The following is a 24,909-nucleotide window of genomic DNA, read 5'->3' on the forward strand; positions in this document are numbered from 1 at the left end:
TATGTCTATTGCAGCATCCTCTTCCTGGGTGAAGACTGATGCAAAGTACTCGTTTAATACCTCAGCCATACCCTCTGCCTCCATGCAGAGGTCTCCTTTTTGGTCCCTAATCGGCCCCACTTCTCTTACTACCCTTTTACTATTTATTTAGAAGACTTTTGGATTACCTTTTATGTTGGCTACTATTCTATTCTCATACTCTCTCTTTGCCCCTCTTATTTTCTTTTTCACTTCTCCTCTGACCTTTCTATATATAGCCTGATTCTCAGATGTATTTGCAACTTGACATCTGTCATACGTGCTCTTTTTCTGCTCATCATATTCTGTATCTCTTTCGTCATCCAGAGGGCCATGACTTTAGTTGCTCTGCCTTTCCCCCTAGTGGGAATGTACCACAACTCTTTCCTCTTTAAAGGCAGCCCATTGTTCCATTACAATTTTGCCTGCCAATCTTTGATTCCAGTTTACCCGTTCTCATCCCACTGAAATTGGCCTTCCCCCAGTTAAACATTTTTCTCTCGATTGCTCCCTGTCCTTTTCCATAGCTAATCTAAACCTTATGATACTATGGTCACTGTTCTTTCTCCAACCCAGCTAACTTCACCCTCCTTCCTCAAGCTGAACTCCATCCCTCACATTGACCTGCTAAACAGCTGCCTCTGTAATGGAAACCTCTTGCAGGGATTTCTAATATTAACTCATTCGCATGCTTAATGATTTTACTGCAAATTATTATTTGGTATTTATAAATGTTTCTTGTATTAAAAATGTAACTTTTACAAGTACATAATCAGCTGGGTCAGAAATCAAGATAGTGGTTGGAACGACTTTGAAAAAATAAATTGAGTGATATATTCAGTTCAAATTGCAATGTTTCAGCTGGCTTTTCTCTGGTGTCTTTTCTGATCTATATTTCAGCAAATCAATTATTCCTGATATGAATGACACTTCCATTTTTTTTCCTGCTATGGACAATTTCATGTGGTACCCTACACATTTACAATGTTTGGATTATGGTTTTGGTTTTTACAATAGAAATCTTCCTTGGATTCGGCTTTACCGAGCGCTCCTGTAAGTGGACCTTGGTTCCCCTACCCACAAGAGTGTGTCTTTACCAGCCTAATAAATGTAGCAAGATCCAATGGCGGGACAGAGAACCCTTAGCACTGCACTCTGGGTTATATTATATGCCAACAAGTGACCTCCTTCACTTCACAAGTGGAAGAATATACACTCTCATCAGACCTAAGCTCAACTATAAACCAACAGACCAGTGTATTTAACATTAAACAGATGAATGAACAGCACTCAGTACAGACAGTATATTTACAGTAATTAAAAACTTGCCTATTCTCAATGTCAAAACAACAGAGACTTCTTCTATGCTAATGCTCAGCATAAAATGACCTTTGAGCCTTAGCCACTACTCTTGCGTGACAAACACCGCTGCTTCTCTTCTGCCTAACCCATTGTCTCTGCTGGTTTCAGATTGGTGAGCTGAGTGCAGGCAGTCAAATATAAGCCTAGAATCTAGGCACCTAGCCAGAGAGCTGAGACTACAAAGAATTATTGGCCTTGCCCTTTTCACAGAGCCAGACTATGTGTTCACCCCAGGCACAACTGTCAATCAAACCCACTACCCCCAAAAGATCCCCAGGATGTTAGTCAGATAGGATGTTTGAACTGAAAGAGATGACTTGATTCCTTGATCTGTACCAAACACTTTGAATGACCTGTTGGATAGGCCCTAAGCCAACTAATCAAACTACGCAGTGACTGAGCTGAACCCACTGTGTCTAGCGAAAAAGAATTCTTCTCCAATAAATAATTTTACATAGAGAAAAATGTTTCACTGTTCTACTCTATATGTTTAATGTGTAACACACTATTTCATTATGATTGATGGATCTAATTATTTATTTTGGCAGTGGAGAGATATTTAGTAGTTGCTTGACTTAATCTCAGTAGTGATCTGTGGGCTATTTTTTTTGCCAGGCATAAAAGTGACCGCTTTATAATTGTCATTGGCTAAAAACTGATTGGGGCACTGAGACTGTGCATGTATCCAAGCCTAGACAAGTTTTTATTATATTCTAACTTTCATGCTTAGGTTTAAATAGTGGAATAGATGTAAAGCCAACATGACTGCTCAAAAGAATTGGGAGGAAATAAAATTCAGGGATAGAGTCATAGAGACATAGATGTGATTGCTCAATTTTTTATGAATCAAAAGGCTTTTTTTTTTAGAAATAGTGACATAAGTCTTTGAACTAAAAATTCGGTTGCTTTGCGCCTCCCGTTAGGGCGCTAGCGGGGCGCAAAGCAACTAGTGCCCGGGTGCGACGCCGCCAACACCTCCCACGCAATTAAGCGGGAGGGTAGCGGTGGCGGTAACCGTTAGCGCGGTGCTGCACCGCTGGCGATTACGTCATCGCCGTGCGCAGCGCCCTGCTTGCATCTCGGCCACGATCTTCGGTAGCGCCCCTTGACTTACAGCTGGACGCTATGTCCGACGGGGTCGGGGGGCCTACCTGCAGCTGGGGCTGCGCTAATTAAAGGGAAGGTGCCGGGCAGCCATTTTGGTTGCTGGCCACCTGCCAGCACCTGCCCCCTCTGCCATCCCTGGCCTCCTCTGAAGCCCCCCCCCCCGCCCCGCGGAGTGCCGGCTGCGCTCCGTGAACCCAGCACTTCTCTTGAGTGCTGGGCTCTTTTGCCGGCACTCCGATCCCTGGTGACCCCGCTGGGCCCTGGGTCGCACTGCGCAATGCCCCTCCCCTTTAAGAAGGGGAGGAAGGCCTGCAGTACTGTGGTGCTGCGGCACGTAGCGCCGCGATATTCACCCGCAGCACCCCAAGAGGGAGGTGGGGCGCTTCCAGTAGCACCCCGCTTCCCTCTTGGGGCGCTACCGATGAATTTCGACCACGGGGGTGCTAATTTTTTCAGGGCGTTAAAAGTAGCGCCCCAGCGAAGTTAGCACCCCAAAGGGGGCGCGACCCAATTTTTCCCCCTATGTGTTTTTTGATTAAATTACATTTCACATTCACTGTAAAGCAACCAATACTGTGTCTGACACCTTGTCAGATGCAAACCTTTGAATTTTATCTATATAGATAGATAAGTAGTGGTGGAAAGATCTGAGATAGGTAGTGGTGGAAAGGTCTCAGTATACCATGATATTTTTAATGGCCGTCTATTCAGAGTTTGCAGTTTACAAACCGAAGTTTCTAAACTCTTTAAAGTGTGACATGTATATGGATTATTGCCCTGCACTTTTACATTCACAAACCTGATCGGTTCTCCCTGATGACCACGCATGCACCTTTAAGTGACTTTTTCTCATTACATTTCAAAATTTGCATAGTGGGAATGGACCTCTAAATACACTTAATAATGAGATACATCACAACGGCAGTATGTTTACATCAGTGGATTACTTGGGGGGAGATTGCGATAAGTTTGTGGAAGAATACAGCTGGAAGGTGTCACTGAGCTGCTGCCTGGATAGGTTGAGAACTGTGGGATTTGAAGCTGCTATTAATCTAGTGACCTAATTGTGTCTTTCACAAACAAATGTTCTTGTTGTTGTTGCACAGTTTGTTCAACGTCTTTTTTGTTCTGTATAAACTGGACCAATCCTCAGTCTTGCCTTTATGATTCCAATAACTATCTTGTCTACTTGTAACTAACACGTTAATTTATTTAATTCAAAAACTTAAAACAAACATACATTTGCAAAATAAAGTGTATTTTTTAACATCGTACTTATCTAAATATTTTTAGTAAAACGAGCTTTTGCTATCCTGATTTGTACAGCATCTGCAATCCTTTTGGTTGTTGTTTAACTTTTAAACTACTATTAGAGAAGGTTAATGTACTGAAATGCTGTATAATCCTTAAGGCAATATGGCAGGTGCCTATTCTCCCCTTAGTCTGCCTTGGTCTCTTTTGTGCTTTGTGTTTCCAAGCTGCTTGTCAAAGACAGCTTGGGAGCGAGCATTTGGCATAAAATCCTGTCTCCAATGTCCTTGTGAATGTAGATCGTAGCCTGTGGACACTACATCAATCCATGCGCAGGGGATTTTACACAGAATTCCAGCGCTAGGCTACTTACACTATTATATTAATGCTGGGACCCCTGGGGAGCAATACTGAAGCAGAGACCCAAGAGTTCCAAACACCACTCTTCCCTTTTTAATTTATCAACAACAATTTGCATTTATATAATGCTTTTCACGTTAAAAAAAATCACATGTTGCTTCACAGATAGGCGTGAGTAAACCAGATGCTGAGCTAGAAAGGGAGAGATTAGGAGGAGTGACTGAAAGCTTGGTTGAAGAGGTGGGTTTGGAGAAGTTTTTAAAGGTGAGAATGGGGGAAAGATTTTGGAAGGAAATTCCAGAGAGTAGAAACCAGACCACCAGTGATGGAGCAAAGGGAAGATGGATACACAAAAGGCTAGCGTTAAAAGGAATTGAGTGTTTAGCAGGGTGATATAGGGCTGAGGAGACTGCAGAGATGAGATAGGACAGGGCATAGAAATATTTAAAGACAAGGGCGATAATTTAAAATTCAATATATTGGGGGACAGGGAGCCAATGTAGGTCAGCGAGAATGGGGTGATGGGTGAATGGGATTTAGTGTAGATATGGATCCATGCCCCAGACCTCTGTACAATTTGGATTTATGGAAGGTGAAGGATAGGAGATCAGCAAGGGGCGTGTTGGAACTTGAGGGAGGTTATTCAAAACTCTGTTGCCCGTGTCCTAACTCCCACCAAGTCCCGTTCACCCATCACCCCTGTGCTCGCTGACCTACACTGGCTCCCAGTCCGGCAATGCCTCGATTGAAAAATTCTCATCCTTGTTTTCAAATCCCTCCATGTCCTCACCCCTCCCTATCTCTGTAACCTCCTCCAGCCCCCTCTGCACTCCTCCAATTCTGGCCTCTTGCAAATCCCCAATTTTAATCGCTTCACCATTGGCGGCCGTGCCGTCAGCTGCCTAGGCCCTAAGCTCTGGAATTTCCTCCCTAAACCTCTCCGCCTCTCTACCTCTCTCTCCTCCTTTAAGACATTCCTTAAAACCTACAACTTTGACCAAGCTTTTGGTCATCTGCCCTAATATCTCCTTATGTGGCTCGGTGTCAAATTTTGTTTGATGACACTCCTGTGAAGCACCTTGGGATGTTTTACTACGTTAAAGACGCTCTATAAATGCAAATTGTTGATGTTGTAAATGCATGTCTTTTTTTACATATTTACAGGATAGTTAATTAAGATTTTATTTTTTTATTTCAGCCAATCAAAAAATGTGAAGAGTGACAAGAATTCTTACTGATAGGAACTGAGTGCTATTGTACTGTTTTTGATATATTACAGATAAGTGAATTCCGCAGGGTGTAGGTTATAGATCATGGGAGGAAGTTAGAGAGCATTGTATTTTCTAAGGGAGTAGATACATTGTTTGGGAGAAGGGCGTTGGATTAGTTGGGAGGGGATATGGGAGCAGATAAGAGAGCTGGGGAAGTGAGTAATTGTTGGGAGGTAGTGAGTAGGTTAGGGAGAATAATCAGTATTGGGGAGGAAAGTAGTTGGTACATAGGGTAGTGTAGTGAATAGTGGAGGGCTGGTGAGTAGTTGAGGTAGAGTGTGTTTGGGGGTTATTAATATAGTGAGTACTTGGGGTCGAGGAGTATTGAGTGGTGAGAATTCAGGTTGGTAGCTAGGGCAAATGAACAACTTTAGGTGGCAGTGAACAGTAAGTATTGAGGGACAGTAATGAGATAGCTGAGAGGGTATTGGGTGGTGATGGGCAGTTAGCAGCGTGAAGGTGGGCAGTGGCCACTTTAGGAAGTGAATAGGTGGGAGCAGAGCAATGAGCTTGGGGATGAGTAATAGATATTGGAAAGTGGGGTGAAGCAGAACAATTTTGCTGCCTTAAGTTCCTTACATACTGTTAGTATAGCTGTAATTAATCACAGGCGATGGTAATCAAAGTCTTCAATTTGGTTGCTTTTTGTTTAAAATTATTTGACACCATGAGGAAAAACATGACTTGTGCTCTCTTCTCTCTCTTTCTTCTTCCCTGCACCTAACTACATAGCTAGCACTTCTTCAAAACATTGCTTTTTCATGTCACTTAAAGTTCATTCAGCACCTACCACCTCTTGCCTTGTTTTTTTAAAAAATAACTTGTTGGTCTTCATCCTTTGTCATACTTTGGCTTCTGATCTCAAATGGAATTCCTGCATCTCCTCGAGTACCGAAGCTGCCTCCAAGAAGCTTAAGTTCCTCCTTCATGCCAAACACATCTTTTCTTTCTTTTCATCCTTGAAGCCCAAGCCCACTCAAGACTTGAATACTGCTCTGATATCTGAGGAGGTCCTTCTCACACAACTCTTGCATTCCTGGACAGAATACAAGACAAGGGTCTTGTAGATCTAGCCTCCATCCTCTCTGTCGCAACCTTTATTCTCTTGCTCTATTTGATGGTTACTACTGTAGCCAGTGCTGGTCCTGAAATTTCATCTCTGGTTCATCTTAAATTGCAACATAGCATTCTGGACCCTATTCTTCCTTACAGCCGCACTTTGTTGAAATCTTTGAACTGTCTCCCACACTCTGGGCTGGATTTTGCCAGCCCTGAGGAAGCGGGTTTGAAGGCAGGTCAGGTGGGAAATTTGTAAAAAAAAAATGGCGGCGGGTTCCAATCCCGCCGTCAACCCGCCTCCGCACAACTTTTCCAAATGCGGGCTTGCAGACTCTGTTTCGGTCCCGCCTCCAAGTGGCGAGATAGGTCCTTAAGGCACTTAACTGCTACTTAACGACCTCTATAATCCCATTTTGAGAGGCCTTTCAAAGTTTGCCACATTTCCAGCGTGCTGCACGTCTCTCTTGAACCACGCCAGCTAATCCTGTCGGGTTCACAAGTGGCTGGCTTCCTACCAGCTGCAGCTCCACCATAAAAATGGAGTTTTAAACAAGGATCAGTTGCAGGTGGCAGAACTTTGTTTTTTCAGGCCTTGGAGAACTTTTTGCAGGTCTACTGATCTTGGAAGTGGTGAAGCTGAGATCCATCTCCACTGTGACCTCCTGGGAAAACCCTCTCCCCACATTGACTGAGCGCTTCCTCAACTGAGGTATATACCAGCAGCATGGGAACCATTTATTTCCTTTCCTCCTGGACCTCAGATTCAGATGAAGACCAGCCGCAGCAGCAGCAGAACCCAGAACAACAGCAGCACCAACAGCAGCAGCAACAATAGGAGCACCAACCTGCTCCTCACCCACCTGAAACTGCACAGGCCAGAAGGCGCCAGCGCAGGGACGCACGTCGCCACAGGAGATACCCCCAAAACAGGGTTTACAGACAGAGGATGAGTTACCTCAACATGACTGAGCAGCAGTGCCAAAGGAGGCTGAGACTTTCGCGAGAGGTAGTGGGTGACATCTGCGCAATGCTGCACCAAGACCTGGAGCCCAGAGGATCGCGTGGACACCCCTTACCAGTGGCCGTAAAAGTCACCACCGCACTCAACTTTTTTGCTTCAGGCTCATTCCAGGGATCAACAGCAGACATCAGCGGCATCTCCCAGTCGGCCGCACACACTTGCATCACGCAGGTTACCGATGCCTTCTTTAACAAGGCGCACAATTACATAAACTTCTCCAAGGATCAAGCAAGTATAACCGCACGTGCGGTTGGATTTGCAAATATGGCAAGCTTGCCAAGGGTGCAGGGAGTCGTAGGCCATGTGGCCCTTAAGGCACCCCATCACAATCCAGCTCTTTTTGTCAACCGCAAGAGCTTCCACTCCCTCAATGTGCAGCTGGTGTGTAACAACAAAAAGGAAATTTTGCATGTTTGCACCAAGTACTCTGGCAGTTCGCATGATTCGTTCATCCTGCGGCAGTCTAGTGTGCCTCTGCTCTTCAGTCCGCCAAACCAACTTTGCGGATGGTTACTTGGGGATAAGGGCTATCCCCTGAAGATGTGGCTAATGACGCCGTTCAGAAGGCCATCCAACGAAGCTGAGGAGCGCTACAACTCCAGCCACATTTCGACCAGATCCATTATCGAGCAAACCATCGGCTTGCTGAAGATGTGATTCAGATGCCTTGATAGAGCAGGTGGAGCCATGCAGTACTCAGTAGCTAGGGTCTCCAGAATCGTCATGGCCTGCTGTGCACTTCACAACATGGCACAGTATCGTGGCTTGCAGCTACCTGAGGGACAAGTGGCTCAGCGCATAGCCTCCAAAGATGAGGATGAGGTGGAGGAGGAGGAGGGCGAGAACGAAGATCTTGCGGAGGCGCATCAATCAGCGGCAGCAGCACGCGAGCACATTGCTGCCCCGAGATGCAAGGGATGCACTCATCTTGGCCAGATTTGCTTAGGTAGCCCAATCAAACACATTTGGCTCGCACCTTCTTACCACACCATAGACAATGGACAAGAACCTGCGGCTTCCTATCACTCTGGCCACCATGATGACAAATCCAAGTCGTCCTGAGCCCTCAATGTGGAACTTCCATTAGCGAAATTACAGAGCCCAGACTTCAACAGTTTGCCGTCACTTCATTTTATTACCTAGACTAAAGGATGGCATTTAACAATTAACCACAACAGAACACCCAAGTGACTACCCTTGTGACTACTTGTGCTTTATCTTCCTCTTACGCGTGCTCCTACGTGGTGCTTCCCCTGTGGCTTCAGTAAATGTGGAGGCCCCTTGCTCACTTTTATGCTGCTCCTGCCTCGACACCTTTGGCGGGCATCCTCTGGGGTTGCAAGCTTATGAGGGCTTGCCAACAGTCTGCTCCTCCTGCGGCTGTGCAGGGGATGAGACGCCCATCTCAATTGAGTGAAGACTCTGGTGGGGCTCTGACCGAGGGCTTCGCAGTGGCATGGGAGTGTAAGTGCTTGGAGAGGAGCCCCCACTTCCTTGTTGTCTGCCACCAACATCCCTCTCATGGATCAGCCCCACTTCAGAGCTAGCAAGTGGCTTGACAGCACCTTGCTGCACTTCAGGGGGCCATGAGGACCCGTATCTGCACTGGCAGTCCTTCTCCAGAGGACTTCCATGAAGCTCTGGTTTCTCTGCTCAATAGCTGCCCATCGCTCCTCCAGAGATGTCAGTCTATTCTGAACAATCGCCATGTTTTCAACACTCTGGTGACTTAGCTCCTCCATGGCCGTAACCATCCTCTCCTCTACCGTAGCCATCGTTTCCACGGAGGTTGCCATCCTTTCCGTGGTGATGCGTTCATGCGCCAATGCCTCCACAAAGGCTCTGCTCATGTTTGCGATGGACTCCTCCATCCTCTCCACACTCGCAGTGACCCTGGAGACAAAACCTGCCAGAGACTCCTGCACCTGTTCCTGGAGTTCCAGCACCGCTCTCCTTCTGGATGGACCTGGAGGTACAGGGTCGACATGCAGCTGAGCCGAGCTGGGAGCACCCTGCGGCCTCCGACGAGGACTCTCCACTGCTGTCTTTGTCACCACCATCTGCTGATGCTCACTTGTGAGCTGTGATACACCAGGTGACAACACTACTCTAGCTCCCGAAGGTCCCACCGAGGTGTGAGTGTCTGCGCTGGTGCTGGGTGCGCTTAATTCTGCTGACGCTGCGCCCTCAGAAGTTGCAGGTTCCTCTGAGGAGTCTTCTGGCTCAGGCTCTTCCTCTTGGACAGTGGGGAAGGGGGGCTGTCGATGGTCCTGTGGGGGAGTAAAGGAATGAGTTAGACATGTGATATAAACGTTGCATGCACATTGAATTGTGCAGATGATCATAAGTCAATCTGTTTCAGCATCAGAAGCCATATCAGTCACTCATGCAATGTAAATGAGAGCGATGCAAAACTATTCTGTCACCAACTTGCTCTGATGCGCCCGTCTGTCCGTCCCCTACTTGCACATCCTCCTCGGCTTCCACGATCTCTAGGGCCGCCTCCTCAACGCTGGTGAGCTGGGCTATTGAGGATGGCCCTCCTCCTGTCTTCGCCCTTTCCCTCTTATTGTGGGTTCTCTTTTCCTGCAATGAGGGACAAAAGTAGAGTTTGAGTGAGAATGATGGAGTGAGTGTAGAGAATCCATTGCATAGATGATGAGAAGGACACAAAGATGGAGTGAGGTCCCAAGACCAAGGGCCCTCCCTGTGTGTTGTTAGTTGTTGTCATAGCATCAGAGTGATAGGGAGTGTGAGGGCAGCATAGTCAAATAGTTAAGTGATTGTGTACATAGAAGCCATGGTGTGGAGATGCTGGTGTTGGACTGGGGTGGACAAATGTAAGAAGTCACACAACACCAGGTTATAGTCCAACAGTTTTATTTGAAATCACAAGCTTTTGGAGCGTTGCTCCTTCGTCAGGTGAAGTGGAGAGATGCATAAAGACACAGCTTATATAGTCAAAGAATAATGCCAGATGATTACAGGTAATCTTTCTAACTGCCATTTATCACACCTCGGCAGAGAGATAATCACAGCAATCAAAGGTGTGAATGGTGTCCAAACAGGTCAGTCAGGAAAACATTACATCAAAGAACAATGAGGTGGGGTCACAAGGGGTCAAATGTTGCAGATGCTGGGGTCTGTATGAAAAACAAAAAACAGACAAACTTTTTTTTTGCTGGAAATCACAGCAGGTCCGGCCGCATCCGTGTAGAGAGAACAAGCCAACGACGACTCGAGTCTGGATGACCCTACGTCAGGTGGGGTTACATGTAGCGTGACATGAACCCAAGATCCCGGTTGAGGCCGTCCTCATGAGTGCGGAACTTGGCTATCAGTTTCTGCTCTACGATTTTGCATTGTCGTGTGTCTCGAAGGCCGCCTTGGAGAATGCTTACCCGAAGATCGGAGGCTGAATGTCCTTGACTGCTGAAGTGTTCCCCGACTGGGAGGGAACACTCCTGCCTGGCGATTGTTGCGCGGTGTCCGTTCATCCGTTGTCGCAGTGTCTGCATGGTCTCGCCGATGTACCATACTCCGGGGCATCCTTTCCTGCAACGTATGAGGTAGACAACGTTGGCCGAGTCACATGAGTATGTACCATGTACCTGGTGGGTGGTGTCCTCACGTGTGATGATGGTATCTGTGTTGATGATCTGGCATGTCTTGCAGAGGTTGCCGTGTCGTGGTCGCTGTTCTCCTGAAAGCTGGGTAATTTGCTGCGAACGATGGTCTGTTTGAGGTTAGGCGGCTGTTTGAAGGCGAGTAGTGGAGGCGTGGGGATGGCCTTAGCGAGGTGTTCATTGTCATCGATGACATGTTGAAGGCTGCGAAGAACATGGCGTGGTTTCTCCGCTCCGGGGAAGTACTGGACGACGAAGGGTACTCTGTTGGTTGTGTCCCGTGTTTGTCTTCTGAGGAGGTCTATGCGATTTTTTGCTGTGGCCCGTCGGAACAGTCGATCGACGAGTCGAGCGTCATATCCCGTTCTTACGAGGGCGTCTTTCAGCATCTGTAGGTGTCCATCGCGTTCCTCCTCATCTGAGCAGATCCTGTGTATTCGCAGGGCTTGTCCATAGGGGATGGCTTCTTTAACGTGGTTAGGGTGGCAGCTGGAGAAGTGGAGCATCCTGAGGTTGTCCATGGGCTTGCGGTAGAGTGAAGTGCTGAGGTGTCCGTCTTTGATGGAGATGCGTGTGTCCAAGAATGAAACCGATTCTGAGGAGTAGTCCATGGTGAGTTTGATGGTGGGATGGAACTTGTTGCTGTTATCGTGTAGTCTTTTCAGTGATTCTTCGCCGTGGGTCCATAGGAAGAAAATGTCATCGATGTATCTGGTGTATAGCGTTGGTTGGAGGTCCTGTGCAGCGAAGAAGTCTTGCTCGAACTTGTGCATGAAGATGTTGGCGTATTGGGGTGCGAATTTGGTCCCCATGGCTGTTCCGTGTGTTTGGGTAAAGAACTGGTTGTCGAAGGTGAAGACATTGTGGTCATGGATGAAACGGATGAGTTGTAGGATGGCGTCTGGAGATTGACTGTTGTTGGTGTTGAGTGCTGAGGCTGTCGCAGCAATGCCGTCATCGTGGGGGATACTGGTGTAGAGTGCCGAGACGTCCATCATGGCGAGGAGTGTTCCTGGTTCAACTGGTCCGTGGGTGCTGAGTTTCTGTAAGAAGTGTGTAGTGTCGCGACAGAAGCTGGGGGTTCCCTGTACGATGGGTTTCAGGATGCCCTCGACGTATCCAGAAAGGTTCTCACACAGGGTTCCGTTGCCTGATACGATAGGATGTCCGGGTGTGTTGGCTTTGTGTATCTTTGGGAGGCAGTTGTCTACCTCATACGTTGCAGGAAAGGATGCCCCGGAGCATGGTACATCGGCGAGACCATGCAGACACTGCGACAACGGATGAACGGTCACCGCGCAACAATCGCCAGGCAGGAGTGTTCCCTCCCAGTCGGGGAACACTTCAGCAGTCAAGGATATTCAGCCTCCGATCTTCGGGTAAGCATTCTCCAAGGCGGCCTTTGAGACACACGACAACGCAAAATCGTAGAGCAGAAACTGATAGCCAAGTTCCGCACTCATGAGGACGGCCTCAACCGGGATCTTGGGTTCATGTCACGTTACATGTAACCCCACCGGACGTAGGGTCATCCAGACTTGAGTCGTCGTTGGCTTGTTCTCTCGACACAGATGCGGCCGGACCTGCTGTGATTTCCAGCAAAAAAAAATGTTTGTTTGTCTGTTTTTTGTTTTTCATACAGACCCCAGCATCTGCAACATTTGACCCCTTGTGACCCCACCTCATTGTTCTTTGATGTAATGTTTTCCTGACTGACCTGTTTGGACACCATTCACATTGTGATTATCTCTCTGCCGAGGTGTGATAAATGGCAGTTAGAAAGATTACCTGTAATCATCTGGTATTATTCTCTGACTATATAAGCTGTGTCTTTATGCATCTCTCCACTTCACCTGACGAAGGAGCAGCGCTCCGAAAGCTTGTGATTTCAAAGAAAACTGTTGGACTATAACCTGGTGTTGTGTGACTTCTTACCTGTGTACATAGAGAGAGAGGGATGGTTAAGGGTGCAAGGCATGTAAGGGTAAAGTGGGATGTGGAGGAGGAGGTTGACAGTGCAGAGTGCTGGTGATGAGAGGCGAAGGGGAGCAGATTGAGGGTAATAGTGATGTTATACTCACTTTTCCTGTGCGGACAAGGTCATTCAACCTCTTTCGGCACTGCAGCCAGGGTGTGCTGCACATTGATCTCGAACTGACCTCCTGTGCCACTTGCAGCCACACAGCTTTCGTCTGCTGGGGAGGTTTTTTCCCCCCAGAGGAAGGAAACAGCACCTCCTTTTGAGCTCTGGCTCCCTCCACCAGAGCATGGAGGGAGTCATCATCAAACCGGGGTGCGGCCTTGGACCTTGAACTAGACATTTCAACAGGACAAAACCGTTAGAAGAATACCAAATAAAAGTTCTAAGGCTGAAAATTAACTTGGAGCCCTTAAATGTAGCTGCATAAATGACGTCAACAGAGAGGAGTTTCAGGGTCAAAAAAATCATTGGGCCAGGGGTGCACACACGCTGGGAATCAATTGCCCAGTTAGGGCAAAATCGCTAAATTATCCCGTCTGACATCAGAGGTGGAAGCGGGACCTGCTGACCACCTGACCCGCCCCCAACCTGCCACCAATGGCAAAATCCAGTCCCCAATCTTTTTGTCGCCTACAACGGCAATGCTGACATTCCTCACCTCTCTATATTCCTTTCTGCTACAATCCTCAGGCTTTTAAAACTAAAGCTTGATGTCCTCAATTGCTAATTCTCCTTGCCTTATCTTCTGCTGTTTTGAACCTTGGTGGTGTCCTTCACCTAGGTTTCTCAATACAAATAAAATTATTCTATTTGAATGTTTTCTATTGTTTCATACCTAAAGTTCTTGGGTAAATAATAGACAGGGCTTTTGCACCAGTGGTACTACAGCTTGTACTTGGGTGATAACGAGAAATCAGCAATAAATTTTTCATTGTGTCTACCTCCTGGCATCATGAAAGATTTACAAAGTTGTTTTAAAACGCTGAGAACACAGTTTCTGTGATGGTCTTCATGGTACTGATCAGACGGTTTAGAAGATCCCAGGTGCAATCCCTAGACTGTGCAGTTAGTTGATTCCAGCCAGGGTGGCAGTATGGGTGCTGCAATTCGTCGACCCCGAGTGAGGGAGGGGAAAAAAATCAGCCAGAGCTCCTGCTTCGATTTCTATCCCTATCCAGTGACCAACTGCTTGAAACAGATGCCTGAACATGACTTAAGGAACAATCAGGCTTGTCTGTAATAAACCCCCTAGTTGAATAACCTACTTACACTCACTGTCGAAGCTCACGCGTAAAGAATGGAGACTTGGGTGAAGTACATTACCAGAGGATTGCTGGTGTCCATGGAATTGTACCCCAGCATGAGTCACTGCCTTCCAAATAGGATGGGAGAAAAGTAGAAAAGGGAGAAAAATCTGCCAAAATGACAGATTGGCTGGCTACTATTCTTCTGTTGTGATCAAGAAAAAGGCCACATTGTATAAAGTCCAGATAGCAGACATTGCCATATTAAGTTTTATTTTCATGCAAATGGTGAAAATGAACAGGAGCAATTTTATCACTTGCCCTTGGAAACTCCCACTCAATGTGTTCATTTTCTCATAAGCTTCAGGGAACAATTATTTGCTAAATGATATGGAGGAATCAAATTGTGAAAACCATCCTTCACTGTTTGGATGAAACGGAACATTTAATGATTTCCATTGCATGCTCGAGTTGTTTCTCCTACTTTATTTCAGATCTTCCTCAGGACAGGGTGGTTCAAAAGCTCATTATAAGTAGCCTTCATTCAACAACTGCCTGTGTCCTAGGCAGAATTTCTATAGTTGCCAGTTCTCTTGGAGAACTTTTTATTGCTTTGTTAACAGTATTTTACTGAATACTTCAATCGTATCTGTTAGGGGTTTTCTATCCTGCTGTTTTTAGAGGCTAGATTTTGTGGAAAAAAATAGCAACAGAACTAGGCTCAGAGCCAGTGTGAAAGCCCCTTTGTTCTTGAAGTGAATATTGTGAAGCACTTTGAAAAGCTTTGCATTCTTTTCGTTCCATTTTGAATTGGTCACAGCCGCACTGACCTCTGGTTTCTATCAGTGAGTTGGAAAGGCTTTTGTTCGATACTCCTCCTGTGTGATACTTAGAGCAATCTTTTAAACAAAGCAACTTCTGAAATAAAGAACAGTTTGTAGGTCCAACTTTGTTTGTGTGACCGACAAATATCACTGTACTGTACTCCAGGGCCCATTTGAGACAACCAGTTCTTAAAATTGTATATAGTGTATAAATAATTGGGAGATTGTCATTAAACCCCTCTGTGATAGAAGATATTTTAACATTTAAAAAAAAATTAGCTTCTTAATTGAAGAGATGTAAAATGCTTATCATGAATTCAACAGTTGCAAGAGATTAATTTGTGTTTATTTTGCATTTCATCAGACATAAGTTCAATTCTTGAAGCAATGTTTAAAAATATGTTGCGGAACTCCCTTTACTAGTACCGTAATCCTTGAGCTCTGTATCTTTCATAAGCGCCTGCTGGATTATTAACATCAAAATTAATTATTCACATTGGCCTAATGGAAATGTTAGGTTATTTACATGGTGTAACAGATTGTACTATGTGTAGTGGTGTTTAACAGTAATATTCATCAGACATAAATGCCATGTTATCTGCTCTGCTATTCCTCTTATTTTGATGGATTTAATGTGACAGTAGATATCCTTCAACATTTGCAATAATAAAGTGTCGACAGAACTTTAAAAAAATACTTTGCGCCACATTTGCATCCCGTAACAGTTAGGGTTCAGTCACAAGACATTATTTCAGAGAGAAAAGGTTTGTTGAACCTTATTAATGGGGTATAATATATGCCAGAAATGCAGCATTTTCACAGCTGGAGTTTTCTATTGAGGAAAGCCACAATTCTTTATATAAAAAAATGGTTTCTAAGGAAGCTGTGTGGAACACAGCATCTGAAAACAATTTGTTTGGTAATGGGAAATGTTCTAGACAACGGTGGGAAAGAATCAGCTGAAAAGGGACGATTCGTGAGCTGGCAGCAAATTCGCAAAGGCTTTCGCCTGTGTGTGTTCCACAATGCCTTTTATAAATTTGACTGCATTAAAAGCGCATTCATTAATTGTCCCAACAAACACATCACTGTGTTGTCTGCAAAGGCATTCCATTCTTGCAGTCCAATTGTGTAACCAGAGTTAAAAAATGTTGCATCCTCCTATATCATGCTAACTTAAACCACTTTATATTGTAGCAAAGGAGTTATGAGAACTGAATATTGTTGATCATTTTATGAATCTAGAATAGAACCTAGTTTGAACTTGCATTTATATAGCGATTTTAATGTAAAAATAAAGGGTGACGGCGCTTCACAAATAGGTGTAATGAAAATAGATGCTGAGCCAGAAATAGATTTGGACGGGTGGCCAAAAACTTCTTTAGAGATGGGTTTTGAGGACGTTTTTAAAAGTGAAGAGAGAGAGAGAGAGAGGCGGAGAGGCTTCAGGAGGGAGTTACAAAGAGTAGGATTAAGGCTGAAGAAAGCTCTGCTACCATTGGTGGAATGAAGGGAAGAAAGGATACACAAAAGACCAGAATCAGAAGAACAGCACTTTCAGGACAGGATATAGGAATAAAGGAGATCGCAAGAGACCAGGGTGGCATGGCCGTGGACGGATTTATAGATGAGGACGAGGATTTTGAATTAAATCTACTGGGGGGATATGGAGCCAGTGCAGGTCAATGACAGCAGTTGTAATGGACAAGCAGGCTTAGTGTGGGGCATCCAGCAGAGTTTGCACAAGTTGGGAGTTTTTGGAGGGTGAAGAATGGGAGGTCAACAAGGAAAACATTAGTGTCCCATTACCATCTCCTTTTGCCTTGCACCATCATCCCTTTTATCTCTTAATCTCACCTGCCTTCCATCCTTCCCTTTTGTTCTTTCCTCCCCTCCCCCCTCTCCCTGCCCCTACACTTGCTTAAAAACCTGTTACATTTCCAACTTTTTCCAGTTCTAACGAAGGGTCATCTACCTGAAACGTTAACTCTGTTTCTCTCTCTACAGATGCTGCCTGACCTGCTGAGTATTTCCAGCATTTTCTGTTTTTATTTCAGATTTCCAGCATCCACAGTATTTTGCTTTTGCTTAAGCATTAGTCAGTTGAGTTAGGAGGTGATTTAAGGCATGTATAAGGGTTTCAGTGGCAGGGAGGCTGTGGTAGGGGCGGCAACGGGTAATGTTACGTTTTGCATCTTTACTACAACTTTTCCAATTGAGGCAATGAATCCAGTCGAGAAATGTGACCATCAAAGCGCATGTACATGCACATAATGAGAATGATGCATCCAATGTCCATCTTTAATGAAAATGGCACGAATGCAGATGCCCCACTTCAGACTGCAGATGCAAAACAATTTTGCAATATTGTACAGTTCCGAGTTGGGGCCCGCGACTTGCGAGCACATTCCAATTTGCAAAATTTCCTGACCAAACAACAATTAAACTCTGAATGACCTGAAGGTATGTTAATATAAGACTATAATTTGTGGCGTTAAAGGGACATGGCTGCACCTTGCCAGAAAACAAATACATTGTGTGTTACATAGCATAACGCTCCTGACCTTATAAAACAGCATATCAGCTGACACTGTGAAGATCACTGAAACAAAAGCAGTGACAGGAAAATCCTTTATTTTAGGGTCATGTTGATTTAGCTGCACCATACTTGTTATTTGGCATGGCTTTTAGAAGGAAAATGCATCAAAATACATGTTGGGCGGTTCAGGTTTTTAAAATTATACATACTCTAGTACCTAATTAGAATGCATGCACTGCAGCATGTCATTACAGTATACTTGTATATTACAGTTTGAGATTAATTGGGTCATTGTGATGAACAATTTAAAACCTCGTAGTGCTGAGCATAACATTTGTGAGATGGCAGCAAGATCAGGGTCAGGCAGATGTTTTGCTGGTAATTAGCTGCACTGGAAATGGCAGAAAGCATTTTTCCTTACACTGGAAAATGCTGAATAAATTCAGGTGCTTCCCCGGATTTCTTTGTCATCTGTGCGTCCAAATTGTTGGTCTCTGTATTTAGAGTAATCTGATTGAGGAATCTAAAATATTAAATGGTACAGACAAGTTAAACCCAGAATATTATTTTATTATTTTAAAGTAAACCAAAAGAGTAAAACCAAGGGATTTAAATTAGTGAAGAGTAAATTTAAAACAATACATTGGGAATAAGTTTCCAGGCAGAGTAGTGGAGGCAAAGCCATCAAGGACATTCGAAATGATGCTGGATTTTCTAATGGGAGTAGGGTTGCCAACTGTAATTGCAGGTGGTTTGGTCACATGACATTCTGACCACATGATGCCCACAAAAGTTATTCCATTTATCTTGTGTAGCTCTATGTAAATAAACCTGTGCATTTTTACAACATTGGCCCAGATTTTTCGGTGGGCAATGATGGCAAACTGTCAGCCGTCATTACCCCTCTGAAACTGACCGCAACTTCAAGATTTAGCGCATGCGCATCTAAACGCAGAAATCCTGAAGTTGCGGTCAGTCGTTCACTGCTCCGACACATGAGAGGAACAAAATCCTCAGCTTTTAATATCCTGGCATATATACTGTAAGCATTTTATGGTAATGTGGGATTTTTATTACTGGTTATTACGCAAATGTAAATATTTAAGAGTTTACAAGCAGAATTTGTATCTTTACACTCAGAACAACGTTTCTGACGAAAGGTCATCGACCTGAAACATTAACTCTGTTTCTCTCTCCACAGATGCTGCCTGACCTGCTGTGTATTTCCAGCATTTTCTGTTTTTATTTCAGATTTCCAGCATGCGCAGTATTTTGCTTTTGTCTCTGAATCAGTGATCCTTTTCATAAAGAGGCCAAATGGAGAATAAACAATACTGTGAATATGTTACTTGAGGTCTTTGAGTTACAACATAAACCAATAAAGCAAAGTTGAAATTATTTCTCCGGTCACCTGAGCCCTGAGATACATCCTCAATCATACTTCCAAATATTGTTCATTATATAGGTTTGATTTTGCCTATTTTGAAATTTCACTGTCAGAATTCATCTCTACTGTTTCCATGACAGTTAAAGCCTCCAAGTGCCATACTGTATGGTATAGAAGATGGTTATGAAATGGCTATGTCAGATAACTTGCAATAACTGTTCTGTAGTTGGTGTGCTTTCTGCCTTCAGTGAACATTCAAGAACATTGGGGGAAAAATTCAGTTGTTTGCGCCTCCTGTTAGTGCCTTAAGAGGGCACCAATTGGGGCACAAAGCAACTAGAGGTCTGGCGTGGCGATGTTTGTTTCGCTTGCGAAATTAACTAGACATTTTGTGGCGGTGCTAAACACTACCGCCACGATCTCCTGCACCGGCAAATTGTGACGGCAGTCGAGTGCGCAACGCCCCGTTAGCGCCCCAGACCGGATATTGAGTGGTGCTCCCTGCCTTACCGCCTGCCGCTAGCAACGACAGGTTGAGGGGAGCGTTATGCTGTCAGAAAGGGACTAGGGGAGCGCTATTTAAAGGCGACCGCTTCCTGCCTTTTTTTGTCTGTGACATTTTTGCACCACGCGTTCTGAGAGAAAGAGAAACTTCTGGAGAGATTCAACGCTACGTGAAGGAGTTTTGAGTACTGAGCAGCACTTTGCAGGTTTATTTTGATTTGCCCTTCCTTGCTTCGTCAGAACTCTGTGGTAGCGCCTCACTCCTCGGCGTTTGCGCCTTAAGACAGGTGTGAAGCGCCTGATTTAGTGCTCCAATCACCACATGGGGCGATAAAAGCCAAGTTTGCTGTCAGAGGCGATAATTAGTGCCAGGCGCTGAACTTTGCGCACGGCTGATAACGGCGCCCCAAATGGGGCGATACCAAATTTTTCCCCCATTGTCACAGCAATAACTGAATGGTGAATAATCTCAATACTTTTTAGCTAAATCGTAGGCCTTATTTGGAGGGATACTAATTTCAACCAAATGAATGTGCAAAGTCGTGAAAGAAGTATCCCACAGATTAGCATTCATACCGCAGTGACGGAAAGAAAGAAGAAAGAACTTGCATTTACATAGTGCCTTTCATGACCTCAGGACGTCCCAAAGCGCTTTACAACAAATGGAAGTACTTTGAGATGTAGTCACTGTTGTAATGTAGGAAACGCAGCAGCCAAATTGCGCGCAGCAAAGTCCCACAAACAGCAATGAGATAATGACCAGATTTTTTAAAATTCATTCACGGGATGTGGGCGTCACTGGCAAGGCCAGCATTTATTGCCCATCCCTAATTGCCCTTGAGAAGGCGGTGGTGAGCCGCCTTCTTGAACTGCTGCAGTCCATGTGGTGAAGGTGCTCCCACAGTGCTGTTAGGTCGGGAGTGCCAGGATTTTGACCCAGCGACTATGAAGGAACGACGATATACTTTCAAGTCAGGATAGTGTGTGACTTGGAGGGGAACTTGCAGGTGGTGGTGTTCCCATGTGCCTGCTGCCCTTGTCCTTCTAGGTGGTAGAGGTTTGGGTTTGGGACGTGCTGTCGAAGAAGCCTTGGCGAGTTGCTGCAATGCATCTTGTAGATGGTACACACTGTAGACACGCGGTCTGCTGGTGGTAGAGGGAGTGAATGTTTAAGGTGGTGGATGGGGTCCCAATCAAGCGGGCTGCTTTGTCCTGGACAGTGTCGAGCTTCTTGAGAGTTGTTGGAGCTGCACTCATCCAGGCTAGTAGAGAGTATTCCATCACACCCCTGACTTGTGCCTTGTAAATGGTGGAAAGGTAATCTGTTTTATTGCTGTTGGTTGACGAGTAAAGGAGGAGCAATCTTTTAAGTAGCTCTATTTAACCAGTGTACCAAACATAGACTTGTACCAAAGATTTGGGTCTGTTGTGTGTAAGCTGTAGTGGTTAAATCCCCTGAAACTAACTGGTTAAACTTTTAACATTCTTGAAATCTTAGTTGTCATAAACCAACTCAGTTATTTTTTGTTTTTGTTTTGTTTTCTCTTTCAGGTACATCACATCAGGGTGGCTATTCCCATTCTTCAGTTGTGTATGCCCTAAAAGAATGTGGCATTCGTCACATTGACACTGCAAAAAGATATGGCTGTGAATCGCATCTAAAGAAAGCAATCAGAGAAAGTGGCGTGAATCGGGGGAGCCTGTGGATAACTACAAAACTTTGGCCTGGGGACTATGGCTATGGAACCACTAAAGCAGCATGTTTGGAGTCCTGCAAAAGACTCGGTGTAGATTATATTGGTATGAACAAACACCCAAACAAATTTAAGAAAAATAATTCGATAGTAAGGTTTAAGTTATGAAGTTGTTGATTTTTTTTTTTTAAGTATGAACTTGATGTACTCTTATTCTTCACCAGGTACTATTTTTTTTAGAATTTTCAGTTAGGGGAATTTTAGTGGCCCTGTCCCCCTCCTGACCAGCTAGCCCCCACCCCCACCCCACACTCTGTGTCCAGGTCAGTTGCATTGACATTTGTGACAGTGAGCCTATCAAGGTCAGGGTACAGGTGTTCGGGAATCTTCAGCTGCTTCCTTCTCAAGCCACCCATTTACAAAATGGCTACCCAGAAAATCGTGGGACTACGACTCCAAATTACTCATTTGACCTGACAGCTTTTGGTGGCACAATTGTAATATTAGCAACTCTACCTCAAGCAATGTCAAATGAAGGCATACAGCTACTTTTAATGTGCTTCATTTTGATGATGTAATACCATTTCCAGACCAATTGATCCAAATCCAATTTATTTTACGGTCTAGTTATGACCTTTAAGTACAGCTGATGAGTGGTCAGAGATAGATGTCTGAAATATTGAAAACACTAACCATCTATAAACCTTATATAGACAAGTGTCACTGAAATGCTGGTAATATTCAGTTAACAAAGAAACTGTTCTATTATATTTTTCCACTGTATCTTACTGCCCAGTCACATGATCCAATATAACCTCCGATCCTATGCCATCATTGTGTGCAGGATCTACCTTACTCAATTTGTCTCTCAAATAATAAGAAAGCTAAAAGAAATGTATTATTTTTTAATAATTCGATATCTGACAGTTGGTTGCTAGTTGCTAGTGTTCATAAACCATTCAAACTTTGCCCTTCTGGCTTGTTATGTTTTTGGAACCACTCAGCTGAACTACTGCAACTGCCAGGCCTCCCACAAGTAAGACCACTTGCAAGAGAATATCACAAACACATGGAATGAGAACAAGCCGTTAGACCCACAGCCGTATATAATACACTCTATTGTGTACCGTACCCAGTTCATCTTGCAGAAGAGTGACTCTCCTTGCTCTCCCCACGAAGATAAATTGGGCCGGAATTTGCAGTGGGTAATAACGGTGAAGTGGGTAATAACGCCGAACTAACAGCATTTGCCGTTATTACCGCTTTGAAACTGACCGCAACTTCAGAATGTAGTGCACGCGCATCTAAAGGCGGAAATCCTGAAATTGCGGTCACTGCTCCAACACTGGCTGCGCTGTGGACTCCCCCCCACCTATCCCCATAGCCAGCAATCAGTGAAACTGACGAAAACCTTGGCTTTTCCGCAGTAATATCGCTGTTAAATACCCCATTAAAAGTTAGGCTTTGTTGGATTCGGTGTATCTGGGGTTTTAACAGTGTGTTGACTGCTAAACAAACGCTATGGCCCTGAAAAACTAATTTTAATTTTGTGGAGTGTCAAATTTCTCCATTATGATAAAAATTACAATATTTAATAAACTTAAATTTTTTTTTTTGAGTTTGTTCATATTTCAGGTCCTACCTTATCACCGTGCGAGAGCCCCAATCTTTGTTTTGCTCTGTAACATTTTTTTAAAAGTCAGGATAAAAGCAGGTTCTCATTTCCCGCTACCTGTCTGTGAGAGTTCTGCAATGTGATTGGCTGCTGAGACAGCTTGTTGATGTCACCGCAGATTGCGCTAGGGAATCCCCACTATACTGCACTTAAATCACTTACGTGTTGAAAAAGGCAAACTTCTCGCCAGGCAGCTTTCTTCGGGGCCGGCGGCGAATGCCTTTGCTTTGCCACTGACCGCAAATTCCAGGCCAAGGTGTCAAACTTCAGAGTATCCACTCCACCTCACTTCCCACACTGTTCATCTCGTACCAACCATCTTCTTTGGCATGATGTTAATTGTGCTCCCACCAGCCTAGTGACCATGATGTTCCACAGAGGGTTCCATCATATCTATCCTTTGAACTCTCGTTCCCTTTCCAGATATTCATCCTTGTCAGTCTTGGCTCAGTGGTAGCACTCTTGCCTCTGAGTCAGAAGCTTGTGGGGCTGGGTCCCACTTCAGAGACTTGACATGTAATCTCAGCTGACACTTCAGTGCAGTACTGAGGGAGTGCTGGATTGTTGGAGATACCATCTTTATCGTGAGACGTTAAACCGAGACCCCCGTCTGCCCTCCCAGGGGGACGTTAAAGATCCCATGACACAATTAGAACAAGAGCAGGGGAGCTGTCCTGGTGTCCTGGCCAATATTTATCCTTCAATCAGTAAAATTTGTGGGACCTTGCTGTGTGTAAATTGGGTGCCGCATTTTTCTACATTACAACAGTGACTGCAATGACTGCACTTCCAAAGTACAGGTACTTCATTTTCTGTAAAGCACTTTGGGATGTCCTGAGGACATAAAAGGCACTATATAAATGCAAGTTCTTGCTTCCTTTTTCATCCAGTTATAGCACATTAAAATTCCCTATTATTGCTCTTTAATTTCTTGCACCCTCGTACTTGCCAAAATAGCCTGCTATCTACCTATAGTTAAGAGGAAAAACTGCTGGAAATCTGAAATAAAAGACACAGCAGATCAGTCAGCATCAACAAGAGAATCGCAGGTTACATTTCAGGTGAGACTCCTCATCAGACGCTCCTGATGAAGGGTCCCACCCGCAATATTAACCTATCTTTTTATTCCAAATGCTGATTGATCTGCTGTGTATTTTCAGCATTTTTGTTTTTATTTATCTCTACCTGTTTATCTTGAGCACCTCTTTCTTGATTAGTAGCATAGAGGAGGGGAATAATTTTGTATTATAATGTCCATTTTTAGTTGTGATTACAGAACTGTAATCAAATGCACATTTTACAAATTTACTGCTAGTTCTTAAAATATACTAATGTGATTGCTGCAAGTGACGCACCTTAAAAGTTGATGCTCACTCTCTTTTTGCACTTTGTATGTTTTAAAAGGCAGGATGTGATGTCAGGAAAAAGGTTTTAATTAGGAAGCTGGTACTTGTATTATTGGCAATGAGCAGCTGAACAAACAATACTGATGGAATTTGCCTTTAATCATTTTAAAGGGCAAGCTTTCAAAATGCACCATTTGCATTGTTGAATGTGTGCCTGCCTATTTCCGTCTTTTGCAAACTGTAGTTGCTATATGTAGGACATAGTATTGTTTTGAATTTGTAAGAGCCTCATCAGGGAGAAAGCTGGCAATTTCGACTCACCAATGGTACTGATAAGGAGTTGCTGAAAAAAGTATCACACAATAAGTTCCAAGAATTCCATTATTTTCCATAAGGTAATCTTTCATTTTAGCCCGTAAACACTTTAAATATTTTTCTGGCATCAATCTGAAGATATGTAGGACCAGTCTCTGAGGTCGGTAGGGAAGTGACCAAGCAGCTGTGAGGGTGAGATAAAATGGTTACCTTCTGTACAAGCTGTGTGCGATAGCTACAAATAACCGTGTATTGTTCTCTTATTAAGGAGTGTGTGTTCATCTATGGAAACAGGAGTTTCAGTAATAGAATTAACACAAGCTTT

The 24,909-nt window shown here is 44.4% G+C and overlaps 1 protein-coding gene across 5 annotated transcripts in view; it reads left to right on the plus strand.

The window, feature by feature from the left end:
• Positions 1-24,909, plus strand: part of LOC147121925 (uncharacterized) — a 173,631-nt gene that overhangs the window by 34,134 nt on the left and 114,588 nt on the right. For all 5 annotated transcript variants that reach the window (XM_085982470.1, XM_085982472.1, XM_085982474.1 and 2 more), the window contains exon 2: positions 21,106-21,354. In XM_085982470.1, coding sequence (XP_085838596.1) covers positions 21,106-21,354 — 249 coding nt within the window. The remainder of the gene's footprint in view (positions 1-21,105; positions 21,355-24,909) is intronic.

Source organism: Somniosus microcephalus, chromosome 3, assembly GCF_052327205.1.
Source record: "Somniosus microcephalus isolate GS21.2 chromosome 3, FLI_Smic_1.0, whole genome shotgun sequence".
NCBI lineage: Eukaryota > Metazoa > Chordata > Chondrichthyes > Squaliformes > Somniosidae > Somniosus > Somniosus microcephalus.